Consider the following 20,908-nt stretch of genomic DNA (forward strand, 5'->3'; position numbering starts at 1 on the left):
TAGGGAAGCATGGAAAGGTGGCTGAGAGAGCTAGGACTTTTTTGTTTTGTTTTGAGAAATTTTTTTTGTAGATTCCTTGGGGCTGTCTACATAGACACTCATATTGTCTGCAAATCAAGACAGTTTTATTTCTTCCTTTCAAATATATATGACATTTATTTCTTTTTCTTGCTTTATTGTGCTGGCTAGAATTTCTCGTAGTATGCTGAATGAGAGTGGTAAGAGTGAGCATACTTGCCTTTTTCCTAATCTTAGGGGAAAAGCATTTGGTTTTTTTACCATTAAGTATAATGTCACCTGTAGAATTTTTTGTAGTTGCTCCTTATCAAGTTGAGAAGTCCCCCCTCTATTTCTATACTTTTTGTAGAGTTTTCATGATTGTGAATTGAACTTTGTCAAATGCTTTTTCTGCATCAATTGATATGATTGTGTGAATTTCCTTTAGCCTGTTAATATGGTGGATTACATTGACTGATTTTCAAACATTGAACCAGCCTTGCATCCCTGGAATAAACCCCACTTTGTCGTAGTATATAAATTTTTTGTACATTGCTGGATCCAATAAGCTAATGTTTTGCTGAATATTTTTTCATCTAAGTTCATGAGAGATATTGGTTGATTTATATTTTTAAAAGATTGCTCTGGTTTCTTTGTGGAGAATGGGTAGAATAGCAAGAATGGCAGCTGGGAAACTAGTTAGATATTGTTCTTTTCTCTCAACCTTGAGTTCCCTCCTCAGCCCTAATCTTCATTTGTTTCTTAAATTACATTTTCCTCCTTTGGGTCCAAGTAACAACATAGTTCAAGTTCAATGAATATCACACTGGTGACCCCAACCCACCAACTCCAGAGAGTTTGCTCCAACTCCAGCAAAAGGGAATAAACTTGCCACTCCAGCCATACAAGTCCTTGTGTTGAATATGTCATGTACCTTATTTATGCCTTACCCTTTCTTCAGTATCCTACTAAAGTCCTAGAACCTCCATAAAGCTTTCCCAACCATTCCAGTCATTGGTAAGTGTTCCTTCCTCTCACCTCCTACAGTTCTTATTGTCCATGCTACCCATTTCATTTCATTCATTCATTTATGCATTCAACAAACATTAATTGAGTGTCTACTATTTTGAAGGCACTGTGTAGATACCAGGACACAGCTGTAAACAAACGAGATGAAGTTGCCTTTCCTAATGGAACTTACAGTGTACAGGAGGACACAGCATTAAACATATATATATAGATAGATAGATAGAGAGAGAGAGAGAGAGAGAGAGAGAGAGATACACTCACAAAGAGTGATACAAATCAAGATAAGTGCTGTGAAGAAAAAGCATAGAACATTTAGAACAAAAGAATAGACTACTTTCATTTTTTTTCTCTGCATATTCCAGTTTAATCATAAGTTCCTTGAGAATAGAGACCATATTTAATGTTGCTTGGTTAAATTCAGAATCTAACCCACAGTAGGTATGCAGTGGGGGGTTATTAATGATGAAGTGGCAATGAAGGAGAACAGTATGGTTTGAGGATGACTCTTTAAGTGCCAGGGGCTGAAGAAATTCCGCTTTTCTTTGCATCCCTGCAAAAAGTAAGCAATCTATAGAATGCCTTCCTATTGTGTTGGTTTAAAACACAGGGAACCATCTCTTTATGTGTTTTATCTCTGGCAGGGCTCTGAGAATTGGTTTATAATGCCTGCCTACTTACCTCAAATGTCCATGCATATCCATCCTCTCTCCAAATTATTGTTTTGTAAGACTGTGCACAATGGTGTGCTAGTAAATGTCTAACTGACTACCTCAAAAAAAAACCCCCACCAGATTTGTAGCATTTGCTGATTTCTGTGGTGTAAATACTCCCACCATGGCCAATTTAAAACTACCAACAAGTTGTCACTAAACACAGAGATGAGAAGAAATGCACGGTGGCACATTTTTAGAATGCCATACGGACACAGCAAGCGCAAATAGCCTCAAGGGCATAGTCAATAGTGAGATGTGACACAATGTCAGGGAGCGGTGAGTCTTTATGACCCTTTTCAAAATAACTTATTTAATTTTAAGTTAATGTAATTCCATTTTAATAACGATTGTGTTTATCAGCTGGCTCACGACATTCCTAAAAATTTAACAACTGGCTCTCGTGAGATGGTAAGAGCCAGCTCCAGCACCCCACTTACTATGCAGCTTAATAGACCCATATATGTCCCAGATGGAATCCAGCTATGCTAAACTGAGTCTTTAGTTAGACCAAGAGGAGAAAGCAAAGGTGAATCTTACTAAGTGACTCTCAACTCTCTCCCCCAGCTCTGCAAAACAATTGAGGGTCATACTAAGAGCTTCAGTGTGGCAATATTTCTAGTTAGCTGACTGAAGACCCACTTCTGACCACCTCTCCCTTGTCTACCTCCACTATAAAGGCTGAAAAAGCTAAGTACTCATTTTCTCAACTCCAGTGAGGCTGAGTTGCCAATGACACATGAAAATGCTGGAGGGTAGAGAGTGGTCTGAAAAAGATTTTTGCTTTCCTAATGAAAGGACTAGATAGGTCTTTTACTCTTCCTTCCTGTCTCAGATATGAATACGATGTCTGGAGCTGCAGTAGCCATTTTGGAACCATGAAGCAATACGCATGAGGCAAAGGCCAAGAGAACTGAAGAGCTACCGGCTGTGGACTTATTGAGCTCCCAGACTAAAACCAAACCAGCAGGCTCCATCAGACTTAATGTTATGTGAGGGGAAAAGCTCCTATTTCTTAAGCTCTTAGGAGTTTTCTGTTATTTATAGCCCAAACCATTCCTAGCCCATACAGATAGGAATTTCATCTGTTTTGGCTTCTACCACCCTAAAAGCTGGAAATAGAATAAGAAGAAAGGCAACTGATATGCCAAGCATGGTGCTGGGTGTTTTTCACACTTCATTCTCTTTAAGTTTCACAACAACACTATGAGAGATGACATTTATAAATGTGTGTAATTTATCATGGTTAGTCACACTTTAAAGGAAGTATGTTTTAAAGGAAGATTTGACAGAGCTGTGGTTAACAGAGCTGTGGTTATATGGAACTTGAAAAATTAATTTCAGTGTAAATTTGCAAAGGTTTGAACACATATTCTTCTTCAGTAAATTAAAAGTACATCATACAAATATTTCCTTTGGATTAATTAGACACAAGCTGCCTACTGACAGACATAGCATAGCATCCATAACTACCTTTTGCCAAGTGACTAAGGGCATTTGATTTGGTTAATAAACAGTGGGACCACTTTTCCTTTTATCAAAGCTGGCCTGGGTTTCAAGGAAATTTAGAAAAGATCTACCCCCCTGGTGGCATCTGTTAATGAGGAGGAGGAAGTGGTGCTTTCTGTGGAGTGGGCTGGTCCTCTCTTAGGCAGGCCAGAGGAGTGTTTCCCAGGGACCTAGAACTCTCCCGGTGGGAGTCAGGAGGGAAACGGAGGTGAGCACTGCATTTCCAGGGCTCTGTCAATCAGTCAACAAGGAGTTAGAAGTCCTGTGCCTTTAAAATATATGGAAGGTAGAGGCTTCCTTGGCATGAGTCAGGAGCACTGAGAAATTGCAGAGGGTGCCAAGGGAGAAGAATGAGGGTGGAGTGACAGAAGCCACATCAGAAATTATATAAACAGCAAGGGATGTATTCCATCTCAAGGAATGGAATTCCTGTTACTCAGTCATTCTTCAGGCATTCAGAGGAGAGAGGTATTTACTGAGTGTCTCCTATGAGCTAGGTCCTGGGGATGGAGCAGTGAATTATTAAGCAGACGTAGGTTCTGCTCTCATGGGGTTTACAGTCTGGTGGAAAAAACAAACAGTTAAAACAAGTTATAATAAAGTGGGAGGAGTGTTATAATAAGTGAATGCTATTATTTATATTCATGCTCTTCCCTTTATGTGGTGACATGGAATGAAGAAAGAGCACTGGACAAGAGTACCTGGTGAACCCTGTTTTGTTCAGTTATAGAACTTCATCAGTTGTGTGTCCTTTAGTAAATCCCTTTACCCTCTCCATCTTTCTTTTTCTTTCAAATGAGGTCAAATTAGATGGTTATGATTCTATTATTTATACTAAAAATAGCAGCAGTAACTTCTAACAATCATTCCCACCCTGCTTGTGATTGCCTCATTTAACAAGTACCATTTATTTGTTTATAGATGTGCCCCAAAGTTTGCTCCAAGGAACACACTATTTCCTGTGCCTTTCCTCTCTCTACATGGCTCTGACTTGGGCTTCCTGGGCCCTCCTTGCTAATACTGAAGGACCAACACCTGAGGTTGGTCATACCAACATTCTACAGCAAGCCTCTCTCTTTTGAACTGGTTCTTCTAGATAAGTACATTTCAAAGCAGTAATTCTTAACTCAAAGTCTTGAGTACCTTGGAAAACAAAGGATGAGCTTACAGGAGTCCATGAACACCTTTAAAATGCATGCAAAAAATGCAGGCAACGTGTGTGTGTGTGTGTGTGTGTGTGTGTGTGAGTATTTTGGGGGGAAATGTTCACAGGGTTCTTGAGATCTTCAAAGGTGCCCATAATCCCAAAAGAATTTGGAGCACTGGCTCTGGAGGTTATGATCAAGACATGATCTCACCAATATCTGAACACCCATTGTTCTTGTAACTTTCACCACTAATTCTACAGGGTTGTGCATCTTTTCTATCAGATTATTCCTTTCTTAAGAGTGAAGATTATATCTTATTGAAACAACGAAGTGTACAGGGAAAAAAAATATATATATATGGAGAGAGAGAGAGAGTTTGGAGTCAGACAGACCTGGGTTCAAATCCCAGTTCCGCCACTTATTGGCTATGTGACCTGAGACAGGTTACTTAACTTTCAGACTGACTATTTTTTTGTCTGAGTTCCTTTCGGGTCTTCTGGAAATGTATCTTCCTTGTCTATAGGAGAGGGCAGGAGACTCAGTCTAAACCAATCACAGTACCTATTTTCCTAGCCATAGAGGTGGACAGCAGAGGGGCACAGGACCCTCACCCACCAAATAGAGTCCCTCTCCAGGATCTTGCTTAGTGGTACTGGCAGGGGAAAAATCCTTTCCTATCTGGCTGCAGAGAAGTTGGGGCATGAACCTAAGCTGTGTACAGCCATGTCTCCATTCTCATGAGGACATCTGTCAGTAAAGTGAATGAACAGACTTGGCAAACAGCAAGAAGCAGAGGTAGGAGAGAAAGAATCTTGAGAGTTTCAATATTCCAAGCTTCTCAGTTACATGAACCAATAAACCCCACTTTGCATTTAAGCAAGTTTGAGTTCAGTCTATCACATGCAACTAGAATCTTGAGCCCATCGGTAAGTAGGGGTAATAATACCTGTTCCTAAGGTGTTGTGAAGCTAAAATAACATGTAGCTAAGAACTAAGCAATAAGCTTTCACCCTGCTTGTGACTGCTCCATTTCAACAGGTACCATTTATTTATTCTTCAATGTGTTCAAAGGAGCACCAGTTACACAGGCTATTTCTAGGTTTTCTCTGAGTTAAAAAAAATAATGAAATAAGTTGAGAAATGCTTGATTAAACAAAATTCTTTCCTCCCATGAGACTTTCCAGGGTCTTCAAATTTGCTTTATGAATTCCCAGCTGGGCAAAGGAATATGACCACAGGACCCTGTGTCAAGGAGCATCTGTGAAGACATTTTGGAAACTGCTATCTGTGTGGCTAATTCACTGGGTTGCTGTGGCAAACACAGCTTCAGTGAGAGAGTGACTGTCGTCATCGATTCCTCTTCCACCTGAGCAAAAGTCCACGAGGTTTTCACCTCAATTCTGACAATTATTAGCTGTGGGACTTGGAAAAGTCACTTCAGTTCTCTGAGTCTCAGCTTCTTCATCTGTAAGGTGATGATGTTAGACTCCATGACCTTTTAGAACCATCTAACTGTATAATTCTCTGCTTGTGGGATTATAAAAGGTTCTGGGAGATCGGACGTAGAGAGTCTGGACACTCTGGGCCTGGGAAGGCCAGGAAAGGCCTAGGCTGTTGCGTGGAGGATGGGAGGGAAGCTGGTGCACTGCAGTCACGGTTCACGTCAGTCACTGGAACCACTTCCATTTTTTGGAGAGTTTCTTCCAACATTCTAGCATAACAATCACTGGATTATCTCAACTTTTTAAAAATTGAGGTCTCTAGTGGCACTAGATTCTTCTACCTTTAATATTTGGATGGAACAAAAGTAGAGACTCATAAAATAAAAGGTTAATGTAACTAAATGTTTGCCCTGTGGATCCTCAAAGGCCAAGAAAACCTAACAGAAAGAACTGATGGAGAGTGAAGATCATACAACTTAGAACTCTGCACTCCTGAACAACAACTTTGTATTCTTCACTTAACTTATTCAAATTTAACCAAGACAGCTGTCAACCGAACTCTTTTCTCTTCCGCTCTCCTCAAACTAACCAACAGGAAACCTTCTTAGGGGTGCTTAGTAAGTAAATGAAATGACAATGGAGGAAACCTTTTGAAAACTGCAAATGCTCCACAAAGATATCATTTTTATTATTATTCATAACATTTAAAGTATGATTTTGGCTTTACCACAGACATGACTTCAGGCAAGTAATTCATCAGCTCCACCCTCCACATAAAATGGATGCGGTAATAGATGGGAAAGATCAGCTAGAAATGATTGTGGACGCCTTTGAAAACTGAGGGTCATTGCAATACTTTCTAATTAATAGTAACCATACAATGTGAAGTTATAAATAGATCTGCATCGGAGCAGAACCCAGAGGGCTCTGCTACTTTTTCACTTGTTGCCATTTTGATTTAGTCCATTAGTTCCACTAGCCTATAATTAGCATAACACCCTGGAAAATTAATCCAGACTGATGAGTCAACATCAGGGAAATGAAACAGACTTCTAAATCATGTTGAAATTAAGCTGAAGCCTGACAGCCAGGTCCTCCTGGTTTCAGAAGAAATAAAAGCCTCAAACCTTGGGTTTTCAACTACAGATATGGGAGTCCATTTTTCTCTTTTCAACAACTGAGTTTCAACATTACTAACGAGGTAAACATATTCTTTATTCAAATTTTTAATCACTCAGAGAATTGCAAGCTGTTACATTATAACTGCATATTCTTCAGAAAATATAATTAAGATAAACTGCCCAATTTCTATCTCCTGGCAAAGATTCTGGAGTCGGCCTGAACAAGAGGGTTCTGAAGGTCTGAGATGGCAGAGGAAGTCTTTTACTGAAAACTGTGAGATGGCTGAAATCTGAACCCATGGACAGAGGGATCCAACATGCAGGAAGGGGTGTCGAATAATACTATAGTCAAGAGGCCACCGGCAGATTAGCCACCATATGGAAGGCTGGAGTACAGAACCAGCTACCCAGGAGCAGAGAGATGAAAATGAGGAACAGTGGAATAAAAATGGGAGTGTGTGTTTGGGGTGCTTCTGCCTGAACAAGCTTTGTTTTCTTGAGCTGCCATGTGGTGTCATGTATAGGTGAGTATGATGAGCTAAAGGCCAGGAACTAGGTCATCAGAGAAATAAATGCGTCCTTTCATCTTTCTCTTTTTGTAAAATCTTTTCACTTTCCAAATTAAATAGCTCCCTTCTCCTTTCCGTGTAAATGCCTATCAGCTTTAACTGTTTTATTTCCAGTTGTATGCATGTGATATGATTGGGAAAGTCTGCAATCTTTCCTAATTAAATGTCAATTCATCTAAAGCCTAAGTTATCATCTTCCCTTCTGGTTGAATCCTGACTTCAGATCATCCAGTCTTAAAATCTAGGAGTCTTTCCTTTTCCTTGATCATCAAATCCAATTGCCAAATCCTTCTGCATACTTCTTTTCAGTCTCACCCCACAGCTGTTTACTTGATCTTTTATGTTCAATACACTAATGCCAGTTTAATCTTCTTAAAGTATATCTTCAATCATGTCATTCCCAGACTCAAAACATTTAATGGCTGCTCACTGCCTAACAAATTCAGGAAAACTCCTCAGTTTGGCAGTCAAAACCTTGGCCTTATCTCCCGTCTCCCATTCACTCCACAATCTGATAGCATGCATTTCCTCAGGTTGTGGACTTCTGGATTCTTAGTTCATCTACGACAAGTGAAAAGCCTCCCAAAGTGGAGGTAGGGGAATCGGTTTGCATGTACAGGGGATAGATCTGCCCATTAGTCATGGGGGCTCAGGAAAACCCATAGCTGCTGCTGGAAAAATAACCAAAAGCTAAGTTGGACTGCCATCAGGTCAGTTGTATCATCTTCTGAAGTGATGAAAGACACCACATTAACTTTCATTTATTTATTTATTTATTTAAATTATTTTATTTTATTTATTTATTTTTGGCTGTGTTGGGTCTTCGTTGCTGTGCACGGTCTTTCTCTAATTGCAGTGAGCGGGGGCTACTCTTTGTTGCGGTGCGCAGGCTTCTCATTGCAGTGGCTTCTCTTGTTGTGGAGCAAGGGCTCTAGGGTGCACGGGCTTCAGTAGTTGTGGTGCGTGGTCTCAGTAGTTGTGGCGCACGGGCTTAGTTGCTCTGCAGCATGTGGGATCTCCCTGGACCAGAGCTCAAACCCGTGATCCCTGCGTTGGCAGGCGGATTCCTAACCACTGCGCCACCAGGGAAGCCCCCACAGTAACTTTTAAATGACTCCCCATTTGGCAATATGCTTTCTTTATTAAAGGGTGGGAGGCGGCTTGAACTTAAAATTATATTTTCCTCTTCCTTCTAGATTTCTCCATTTTTTCATACTGATTTTTTTTTTTGCAGCAAATAATCAGACTCTAGATTCCTCTAAAAGTAATTGCTCTCTTTCCCCAACATTATCACTGTGTTGTTTTGGGTTTTTTTTTTTTTGCGGTACGTGGGCCTCTCACTGCTGTGGCCTCTCCCATTGCGGAGCACAGGCTCCGGACACACAGGCTCAGCGGCCATGGCTCTCAGGCCCAGCTGCTCCGCAGCATGTGGGATCTTCCCGGACTGGGGTATGAACCCGTGTCCCCTACATCGGCAGGCAGACTCTCAACCACTGCACCACCAGGGAAGCCCATCACTGTGTTTTTAAGCAAAATATTAGCAAACTAAATCCAGTAACATATATAAAGTAGTATCACCATGATAAAGTGGGCACTATCCCAGAATGCAAGATTGGTTTAACATCTGAAAATCAAAGCAATGCACCAGATTAATAGAATAAAAAACAAAACCACATAATTATGTCAGTATGCAAAGAAAAAGCATTTGACAAAATCTAACACCCTTTCATGATAAACACTCAACAAACTAGAAATAGAAGAAAACTATCTCAACATAAATAAAAGCTTTATATGAAAAAGCCAGAGCGAACATCATACTTAATGGTGAAAGACTGCATGCTTTCCTCCTAAGATCAGGAAAAAGACAAGGATGGCTGCTATTGCCACCTCTATTCAACACCGACCATACTGAAGGTTCTAGCCAGGGCAATTAGGCAAGGAAAATTTTAAAAAGGCATCCAGATTGGAAAGAAAGAAAAAAACTCTCTCTATTCACAGAAAACATGATCTTGTGTATAGAAAATCCTAAGATATACACTAGGAAACTATTAGAATTAGTAAACAAATTCAGCAAGTTTGTATGTTACAAGAGCAATATGTATAATTCAATTGTATTTCTATACATTTCCATTCAAATAATCCAAGTATGAAATTAATAAAACAACCCCATTTACAGTAGCATCAAAAAGAGTAAAATATTTAGGTATAAATCTAGCAAAAGGAGTACAAGAGTTGTACTCTGAAAAACAGAAAACAGTGCTGAAAGAATTAAAGTAGATCTAAATAAATGGAAAGACATCCCATGTTCATGGATTGAAAGACTTAATGTTGTTAAGATGGTAATACTCCCCAAATTTGTCTACAGATTCAGTGCACTCCCTATCAGGATTCCAGCTGACTTTCTTGTAGAAATTGACAAACTGATTCTAAAATTAATATATGATTGCAGGGAACCCAGAATGGCCAAAACAATCTTGAAAAAGAACCAAGTTGAAGAATTCACACTTGATTTTAAAACTTACTAAAAAGGAACAGTAATCAAGAGAGTGTGGTATAGGCATAAGGACAGACATATATCTCAATGGAATAGAAATGAGATTCCAGAAATAAACCCATGTGTCTATGTTTAATTGATGTTTGACAGGGATGCAAGACCATTCAATGGGGAAAGAATAGTCTTTTCAACAAAGAGAAGCCAAACTAGATAGCCAAATGCAAAAGAATGAAATTGGTCCTTTACCTCACATCATATACAAAGATTAACTCAAAATGGATCAAAGACCTAAATGTAAGAGCTAAACATATAAAATTCTTAGAAGAAAATATCGATGAAAAACTTCATGACATTGGATTTGGCAATGATTTCTTGGATATGAGACCAAAAGCACAGCAACAAAAGAAAAAAAAAAAGATAAATTGGACTTCATCAAAATTTAAAACTTTTGTGCTTCAAAGGACACTGCCAAAAAATGAAAAGACACACACAGAATGGGAGAAAATATCTGCAAATCATACATCTGGTAAAGGATTTGGATCTAGAATATAAAAGAACACTTGCAACTTAATAATAAAAAGACAATCCAATTCGAAAAGGAGCAGAGGACTTGAATAGACCTTTCTCCAAAGAAGATATACAAATTACCAATAAGCCATGAATAGATGCTCAATATCACTGGTCATCAGGGAAATGCAAACCAAAACCATGTGATACCACTTCACGCCCACTAGGATGGCTATAATCAAAAAGTCAGTTTATAACAATTAGTAGAGAAAATGTGGAGAAATCAGACCCTCATACACTGCTGCTGAGAATGTAAATTGGTTAGGCTATTTTGGAAAAAATTTGGCAATTCCTCAAAAAATTAAACAGAGCTAACATTTGACCCAGTAATTCTGCTCTTAGATGTATACCCAAGAGAAAGGAAAACATATGACCACACAAAAACTTTTACGTAAGTGGTTATAGAAGCATTATTCATAATACCCTAACATTCAAATGCCCATCACGAAGGCATAAACAAAATGTGGTATATCCATATAATGAAATACTACTCAGCCATAAAATGGAATGAAGTACTGATATATAACATGGATAAAGCTTGAAAACAGTATACTAAGTAAAAGAAGCCAGGCAAAAAGGCCACATGTTGTAAGATTCCACTTACACAAATTTTCTAGAATAGGCAAATCTATAGAGACATAAAGTAGATTTGTGTTTGTTCAGCACTGGGGAGGATAAGGAAATAGAATGATGGCTAAAGGAAACATCCATCTAAGTTTCTTTCTTAAGTGATGAAAATGTTCAAAAATTGACTGTGGTGACAGTTGTACACACCCATGAATATACTAAAAAACACTGAATTGTACACTTCTGGTGAGTGAACTGTATAGTATGTGGATTACATCTTAATAAAGCTGTTACCAAAAGAAATAAAAAATCAATGCCCAAGTAGAGTATTCAAGGTATGGCCATTGGTGCCAATTTTCTCGTGGCTGTTTTTACTAATTTTTAAACATATATAATGGGTATGAATGTGCATCCATCAATATCTGGTAAATTAAATACCATTTTACTTTATTTTTTCTGAAACAATTTAAAGCTCACCTAAAACTCCATTTGCCAAAGCATTGAAATGTTGAATTACAGTCACAATTAGGACTCCCTCCCCTATTGCAGGGGTGGGGGGTGGATTTATACAAGTTGCAGGGGTCTTCTGTAGTCTGAAGAATCAAGAAGTGCCCTCTGGTCTCTCTATACTAGTTAACACTGAAAGAATCACAGTATAGCTCTGCACAAGCTAAGGTCCTCCAAGGGAAGGTGGTTCTGCTACTTCCCTGCCCTGCTGGAGAGTGGGGAATTTTGTGGAGGCTGGAGATGCCGGAAGCCCAGGCAGTCATTTCTCTTTGAGCTCTTTCTACTTCTTGGGGCACTGTGAGGCAACAGGGCAAGGCTCTTCCTCCTCATGGAATATACAAAATACTAACCTCTTCCTAGTCTTGGAAAATCTCCTTCTCTGTCAGGGTCTGCTCCTTTTACTCCCTACCTTGAAGTACTTTTATCCATCTTCTTTCATTCTATGGGATTTCTGCTCCCATCAATGAAAGATCTGCTTATTTAAGACCATCCCTCTTACTGAGAACAACCAGACAAGTCAGGCAGAATAGAAAAAATATCTATTTAAAGGCACTGGGAAGTTTCCAAGTGAGAACTTGAAGGGCCAAATCCCAAAGAGAAAGGAAGTTCAGAGAGGTGAACGTGATGAGTGAGCCCATCATTCGGCACTGCTTTTCCCTTTCATGCATTTGCTGATTCTTAATCATCAATCAAGAAGCTGAGAAGCTGAGGAGAGCTTTGGGCAGTCTTACAGAACTGAGATGACAAAAATTGGAGATCAAGGGCCACTAAAGAGGAAGGGCTTGGATAAACATCCCAGGCTTTCATTTAGTATGGTAATCTGTTACACTGGTGGCTCCTGCAATGAAACACACCTTCCAATATTTACGCCTTGGGGTGGGTCTCTTCACATTGGCTCTGGGCTTGGTCACGTGATTTGTCTTCATCAATAGTACATCAGGAAAAGTGACACAAACATAGATGTGATAAGCACTTGCTCACTAGGGTTCTCATTTTTGAAATTCTCCCTCTTAGAACCCAGCATAAGGAAGTCCAGGTTATCCCAATGGAGAAATAGGCCATGTGGAGAAGCCCTGAAGGATGGGACATAATATGGAGGGAGGGGTCATGTGGAAGAGCAAAAAAATGCCCCAGCCAAGCTCTCAGGTGAATGGAACTTTATGAGTGATCCCAGCCAACACCAAATGGAGCAGAAGAACAATCCAGTCAACTCAGAGAATTATGAGAAATGATTAGTCATTGATGTTTAAAGCCACAAGTGTTGTGGTGTTTTGAGATACAACAATATATAACCAAAACAGCTGGGAACCCTAAAGTATGCTAGGAGTAAAGGTGGTCCAAAAGTAAACCAGCCCTCACAAAGATTGATGTCTGGCTTCCAAAAAAACTTAATCCTTTATTAGATTACTTTGTTTATCATTCCTACTCCCAGTTACCTGCCAGAAGATAAAGTAAATCCACTTGTAAGGAAGATAACATCATCTAGAACCTAAGGTCATCTATGTAGTTTTTAAACAATATATAATCTATAAAATTTAATGCCCAGAAAAAAGATTTTAATTATGCTTACAAAAACATAAGAATTGATTGGTAATCAAGAGAAAAATCAGACAATAGAAATGGACCCACAGAAGTGCAGATATGGGAGCTATCAGACACTGACTATAAAACAGCTGTAATTAATATGTTAAAGAAATTAAGATAAAGAATTTCAGAAAAATGTGAAAGGCATAAGAATTAAAGTGAATTATGAATTTAAACATACAATAACTGAAAATTAAGAACTCAATAGATAGACTTAGCAGATAAGATGTAGCTGAAGAGAGAATGTGTGAACCAGAGGAAAGGACAGAAAAAAAAAATCTAGACTGAAGCACAGAGACAAAAGAATAAAAAATATAAAAACAAGCATAGGAGACAGAAATGGTTCAGTGAAAAGAGCCTCACATTTATTTAATTGAAGTCGCAGGAGGAGAGAGAGAATGAAACAGAAGTAATATAAAGAAGCAATAGCCAAGAATCTTCCAAGCTGTGAAAGATCTCAAGCCACATATTCAAGAATCTCTGCAAACTCCATTGAAAACGAGTACAAATAAAACCATCCATAGACATATCACAGTTAAACTGCCAGAAACCAAGAACAAAAAGACAAATATTGTAGATTGGATAAGAAAACAACTCAACTCTTTCATTTCAAAGGTTACCTAGGAAGGCTAACAGATCTTGTCTCCTAAATGGATTCTCTACTTTCACTCTTCTTCTCTTCCATACCATTCTCTACACTGCAGTTAGGTTGATCTTTTTAAAATTTAAATAACATCCATCACCTCTATCCTCTATACAAAAGACTCAGTGGTTTCCCATTCCTTCAGAATAAAGTTCAAAGTTTAAAAGGCCCTCTCAGATCTGGTGTCTGTCTAGGTTTCTAGATTCCTTTCTCATTGCTACCTCTCTAGAACTCTGCACTCCAGCCACACTCCACTGACATTTTTTTTTTTTTTTTTTCAGTACGCGGGCCTCTCACTGTTGTGATGCGCAGGCTCAGCGGCCATGGCTCACGGGCCCAGCCACTCCGCGGCATGTGGGATCTTCCCAGACCGGGGCACGAACCCCTGTCCCCTGCATCGGCAGGCAGACTCTCAACCACTGCGCCACCAGGGAAGCCCCATCATATTATTGTTTAACACTTACTTTGGAAAACTTTCCAGATTTCCTAGATTTGGTAATTTATGCCCATAGGAGACAAGAAATTTGCTCCTTACTTCCTGAAATTCCCCTGTCAAAGCACCTATCACACTTTTTGATTACTGCTTCTTTTTCTATCTCCCTTTAAAGCCTTTAAAGTTCTAAAGGGGCAGAAACTATGCATGTTTTGCTCACAGTTGTCTCCCTAGTCCTCAGCCTGCCTCAAAATAGACACTTAATAAATGTTTTTTAAATTACTTATTAATTATTATTAGAAACCCCTCATATCTTATCTTCAAGACAGTCCATTAACTAATCTCCAAAATTTACAAGCAGCTCATGCAGCACAATATCAAAAACACAAACAACTCAATCCAAAAATGGGCAGAAGATCTAAATAGACATTTCTCCAAAGAAGATATACAGACTGCCAACAAACACATGATGCTCAACATCACCAATCATTAGAGAAATGCAAATCAAAACTACAATGAGGTATCACCTCACACCAGTCAGAATGGCCATCATCAAAAAATCTAGAAACAATAAATGCTGGAGAGGGTGTGGAGAAAAGGGAACCCTTTTGCACTGTTGGTGGGAACGTAAATTGATACAGCCACTATGGAGAACAGTATGGAGGTTCCTTATAAAACTAAAAATAGAACTACCATATGACCCAGCAATCCCACTACTGGGCATATACCCTGAGAAAACCGTAATTCAAAAAGAGTCATGCACCCCAATGTTCATTGCAGCACTATTTACAATAGCCAGGACATGGAAGCAACCTAAGTGTCCATTGACAGATGAATGGATAAAGAAGATGTGGCACATATATACAATGCAATATTACTCAGCCATAAAAAGAAACGAAATTGAGTTATTTGTAGTGAGGTGGATGGACCTAGAAAGTAAGTCAGAAAGAGAAAAGCAAATACTGTATGCTAACACATATATATGGAATCTAAAAGAAAAGAAAAAATGGTTATGAAGAACCTAGGGGCAGGAGAGGAATAAAGATGCAGATGTAGAGAATGGACTTGAGGACACAGGGAGGGGGAGGGGTAAGCTGGGACAAAGTGAGAGAGTGGCATGGACTTATATATTCAGCCAAATGTAAAATAGGTAGCTAGTGGGAAGCAGCTGCAGAGCACAGGGAGGTCAGCTCAGTGCTTTGTGACCACCTAGAGGAGTGGGATAGAGAGGGTGAAAGGGAGACGCAAGAGGGAGGAGATATGGGGATATATGTATATGTATAGCTGATTCACTTTGTTATAAAGCAGAAACTAACACACCATTGTAAAGCAATTATACTCTGATAAAGATGTTAAAAAAATAAAAACTTAATAGATAAAAAAAAAGACAGTCCATTATACATCTCTTCTAGACCAAGCTATTTCTTTTTCTTCTAAAAGCTTCTAAATAAGGATAAATGTGAAATAAATATTTATTTTGGGGGGGTCCTTTAACATTTTCAAGATTCTACTGCAATACAAATAAAAATGTAAGTGAAGGTATGAATATTCATACCACAGTCCCCTCTCCTGCTATCCCAATTCAACAGAGTTTAAAGTGCTCACTTGCTTTCTTACATGCAAAAAAGTGTGATTATACTACTCACATCCTCAAATGACACTTTGGCTTTTCAGTCACTCCAGGATCTGGTTCAAAAATGGCCTTCCTTTTTTTGTGTAGCGTTCTGTGGCTCCTTTCCAGTTTTTATCACAGACTTTGTTTTTCTCTGCTTCCTCTTCTCAGCTCAGCACAGTTTCCTCTGTCACGTTCTATAAACCTGCCACTGTTGATGAGTCTTTTTATGTGCCATCTGAATCGGTCGGCCCCGTCTCATTACCTCTTGAGTTCTATTTTGAATTTCAGTGGCAAACAATTTTTTCTCTATCTGCTACTTTCTCTTCCCTTATAACTGATTTCTTAATTTGGTCACTGAATTAACTCTTTAAACACAGCGCAAAATTGAATGTCATCACTTTGCCATCATCAAATTTTGTCTACTTTGTTTAGAGTTGCATCACCAGTGCCAAGAACAGTACCTGGCACCTGACAAATACTAAGAACATATTTGTTGAAAAAATTAAATACCTTGGCAGGTACTCTATGACAGGTTGCTTGGGTTGATTTAGATTACTTTTGTTCTTCATATGCCACAGATAAATATCTAAAATGTCATTGAGTACCTAGAAGTGGATAACACTTAATAAAATTTTATTTTAATATACACATTGTGACCTGATCCAATTATAGGCATTCTTCCTTAGCAGGTTCTTTTTTGTTGTTGTTCAGAAATGTAAGAAGAGAAGAGTTTTGTTATTTTCATTAACAAATTACGAGACTTTACTTCCTTTGCATATTAGTCCTAGTCTTTGGTCTATAATCTGGTCTTTAATCAATACAACAAATACAGTTACTTCATTTAAATGTAAACAGCAGTGATAAATTCACCCTGTAAATCAAATTGCTGGTGTTTATAAATGTATGTAGCAAGTACTAGACAAGAAGGGCTCATGGTCCAGGGAAAAGGATGCTAATAGAGAAAGTGCAGAGGAAATTTCTGGGTACTGTCCTTAATTTAAGATTTGGGGTAAAGGGGGATTTTAGTGAGTGCCCGGTTGGCAACAGGAGGGATTTGACGGTATGAGAAAGGTTAGATGGTGGACTTCAAGGTTCAGGAAGAAACCAGGGTAAGGGTAATAGGAGATGAAGTGAGATATGGAAAAAGCATCAGGATCTTGGGAGAGGGTGGGGAAAGAACTTGGGAGAAGCAAGAATAAAAGGAAATTGAAGGCGGGAAATACCAAGGACCAGGGCTTAGATGGTAGTCAGTGGACTAAAGATACGGCCCCTGCGCGCTAATGCTGAAAGTAGAAAGAGAAAGCAAAGAAAGCAGGCCTTTGAAGGGGAAGAGGAATGCTCAAAGGGGGAAACCAACAGGGGTGCGGTCCCTTCCCCCAAAGGGCATAAAAAAGAGGGAGGGCAGTCCTCCCTCAAGAGGCAGAACAAAGACGGAACCCTGAGCCAAAGGGTGCAGTAGAATGTGGGTGGGTGGATGAGCATCAGGAGGGAAGCAGAGGTCCAAGGTGTTCGAATGAGTCAGAGGCTGAAAAAGGGTGATGCAGTCAGGAGTTTTTGGAGGTTTTCACAGACAGCACTGGGATTTGGAGTTCCGGTTGTAAAAATATGTTTCGGACTCTCAGGGGATTTTTGCATGAGTTTGATAGAGTCCAGTCAGGTTGGCTGGGGGTAGGTGGTGGTCAATGCTGGAAGGAAAATTCAAGGAGGGCTGGGAATTCACTTCAGCCAGTTTAGGGTGATTTCAGCGAAAGTTGGAGGGATTTAGGTCAAGAGTATGTGGGGGGTGCATTTCAGCCCGGGTGGGTTGCTTTGCCTGCTTTGGGCATGAATTTAAGTGGGTGCTGAAGGGTATGTCAGGCAGCGTGGCCGGAGGATTTCCTTCAGGACCGTGGTGCAAGTCAGGCCAGGTGTGGGGTGGGTTACAGTAGCCGCCGAGCGCACTGCGTTTAGGCTGGGGCGCAGTCCGGGCCGCGCCGGGGCGAGCAAGTCCGGGAGCTGGAGTCCGGCGGGGACTCCGGCGAGGTTCGGGGGGAACCGCCGTCAGCGCCCGGCAGGATCGCCAGCTCGGGTACTTCGGCGACGTTCCGCGCAGCGCGTTGCACTTTGCTCCCGCCCCTCCCGCGGGAACCTGTTGCTGGAGGAATGGGCGGGCGGCCGCGGCGACGGCGAAGAACCCTCCCTCGCCTCCGCCTGGCCCTTACGGCGTCCCTTTCACCGTAGAGACGCTCCGCGGCGCAGCCCCTTCCTTACCGCCTCTATTAAAAAAAGAAAGAAGGAAAGAAAGAAAAATCACCCCCCAACCCTCACCCGTGACCGGCGGGCCCCGCGGCCTCTCGTGCGGCTTCCGGGAGCGGAGGCGCGGCCCCGCGGGCCGGAGGAGGCGGAGGCGGAGGAGGAGGCCAACATGGCGGCGCGCAGGGCTGGGCCGGGCCGCCGCAGCGCCTGAGCCCTCCACCGCCGTCGGTCGGCTCGGGGCGCCCACCCCCGCGCCCACCCTGGCCCGGCGGCCGCGGAGCGCGCAGCGCAGGAGTGCAGGGGCCCGCCCGGGCGCGGGGACGGCGCGGAGGCAGCGCCGCGCGGCCCGCCAGGCCCCGGACCCCCAGCTTCGCAGCCCGCCGGCTGGCGCGGCCCGGAGGCCCGAGCCATGGAATCGGAGGAGGAGCAGCACATGACCACGCTGCTGTGCATGGGCTTCTCGGACCCTGCCGCCATCCGCAAGGCCCTGCGCCTGGCCAAGAACGACATCAACGAGGCCGTGGCGCTGCTTACCAACGAGCGGCCGGGCCTCGACTACGGCGGCTACGAGCCCATGGACAGCGGCGGCGGCCCCAGCCCCGGGCCCGGCGGGGTCTCGCGGGGCGACGGCGGCGGTGACGGCGGCGGCGGAGGCCCTTCCCGCGGCAGCAGCACCGGAGGCGGCGGCGGCTTCGACCCCCCGCCCGCCTACCACGAGGTGGTGGACGCCGAGGTGAGGAGGGGCGACCCATGACCCCCGCGGGAGAGGCCAGCGGGCTGGAGTTCCCTGGGGAGGGGACACACCCCACTGGGCTTGGAGTGCGGAGGGCTTGTGAGACGGGGGAGGCACGGAGAGAGGGGAAATGGAACACCGGGCTCGTCGGGATGGAGGTCACCGGACTGGGGTCAAGTGGGGAGAAGGGCCCGTGGGGAGGGGCTGAATGGGAATAAGGGCTGCAGGACAGGGCTGCGCGGCAGCGTGAGTAGGGGGTCTCTGGGCTTTGAGCTGAGCTCACTAACGGGGCAGGCCCGGGTCGGGGATGGGGAGAAGGGCCCAAGGCTGGCATCCGAGGTGGGGAGAGCCAGACACATTGACCTGGAGTGTGTGATGGGGAGGACGCTTGTATCAGGGGGTGAGAAATGGGGTCCTAGGAGATTAGGCGAGGGCCCGAGATTTCGCGGCCCAGGGTTTCAGTGAAGGAGTGGGGAGGCACCAGGTTCAGTCAGAGAAAAAGTGGGATGGGCCAGCCAGAGTAGCGGCTTTGCTAGGGTCAGGAATGAGGTTAGGAATGGGGTTTGGGTTTTAGCCAAGGACCAGAAAGAGAGGAGATTGGTCAGGGTCTAAAATGAAGAGGGACTGGGCAGAGGTCAGGAATGACAAGAATTGATAGGAAGTGGGGAAGGGGCTCAGCTGCAATAAAGTCTGGGGGGGGGCGTCGTTGATAAGGTTAGATATTAAAGCCACGGGGATTAGACTGAGAGAGGTTAGAGATAAGAGGCCAGGGCAGGAGTCAAAGCTGAGGAGGGGCTAGGCAGTGATGGGACTGGAGTTGGAGGATGAAGCTGGGACCAAGTCTGGGTAAGCAGAGTACTGGTCAGCTGTTAAGTCAGAAATGAGGGAAAGCTAGACTGGAGAAAGGGATTGGAGCAATACTTAGGGTGCTGTGTAGAGGGACAGGGACAGGGCGGGAGATAAGGGGACTGGAGAAGTCTGTTAAGGAGAAAGAGGGCCGTCTAGGCGAATGGCTTTGGTCAGAAATCTCAAATCTGGGTGGAGACGATTCCTTTTTGTTTTAGTTAGGGATGTGAGCAAAGAACATGGGGGGAGAAAACAGACTTTACCTGATTTTTTAAAAAGCATCAAGCAGAAGCAACAGTGCTTGTGAATAATTACTTTGCAGAAAAAATGGCAGCTCCTGGTAGGAGTTTTGGTCAGATTCACTGCTTGGTACATTTCAAGGGTCCAGTAGAGCGGGTTGGCCTACTCTAGTGGTTTGGGTTTTTTAGTAGAGATGTGAATTTGGAAAATTCTTAATGAAGCTAAGCCTCCTGATAGAATTTTTTCCTAAATAATCTTCTATCCTTTCAGTTATATTCTTTTGCAGCAGTTTCTTGGGCTGAAGTATTTTGGGAAAGAAGGTGGCACTTCAAAAAGCCAGATTTCTTCGCAAGATCTCTTTGGTTTCCAGACTTCCACACACTTGGTTGATTGCCCTCTGTTACCTAGTAACTCAGCTAGATCATTGACTAGTATATGGCAGTAAAGGTTGTAATTAGTCCTAGTCTGGGGAAAAATTCCCATATATTTAAATGTACCTAAGTCACTTTAAGAAATGAGCTTCTCTTTGCAAGTCCCCATCACTCCTCTCCTTGTTCCTTCTAGTTTTTTTGTTTTTGTTTTTGTTTTTATAAATTTATTTATTTATTTTTGGCTGCGTTTGGTCTTCATTGCTGCGCGCCGGCCTTCTCTAGTTGCGGTGAGCGGGGGCTACTCTTTGTTGCCGTGCGTGGGCTTCTCATTGCGGTGGCTTCTCTTGCTGCAGAGCACGGGCTCTAGGCATGCGGGCTTCAGTAGTTGTGGCACATGTGCTCAGTAGTTGTGGCTCACGGGCTCTAGAGCGCAGGCTTAGTAGTTGTGGTACACGGGCTTAGTTGTTCCCCAGCATGTGGGATCTTCCTGGACCAGGGATCGAACCGGTGTCCCCTGCATTGGCAGGAGGATTCTTAACCACTGCACC

General features: G+C 42.4%; 1 protein-coding gene across 5 annotated transcripts in view; it reads left to right on the forward strand.

The window, feature by feature from the left end:
• The first annotated feature begins 18,579 nt into the window (after positions 1-18,579).
• Positions 18,580-20,908, forward strand: part of USP24 (ubiquitin specific peptidase 24) — a 149,991-nt gene continuing 147,662 nt past the window's right edge. For 4 of the 5 annotated variants that reach the window (XR_009565233.1, XM_060305073.1, XM_070045085.1 and 1 more), the window contains exon 1: positions 18,593-18,903. Coding sequence is in view for 4 of the 5 variants with exons in the window: in XM_060305073.1 (XP_060161056.1) it covers positions 18,604-18,903 (300 nt within the window). In the remaining variant the exon portion in view is untranslated. Of the gene's footprint in view, positions 18,904-20,908 lie in introns of all 5 variants that reach the window. The other variant, XM_030870265.2, reaches the window with a different exon arrangement.

The sequence above is a fragment of the Globicephala melas genome, chromosome 1 (genome assembly GCF_963455315.2).
Source record: "Globicephala melas chromosome 1, mGloMel1.2, whole genome shotgun sequence".
NCBI lineage: Eukaryota > Metazoa > Chordata > Mammalia > Artiodactyla > Delphinidae > Globicephala > Globicephala melas.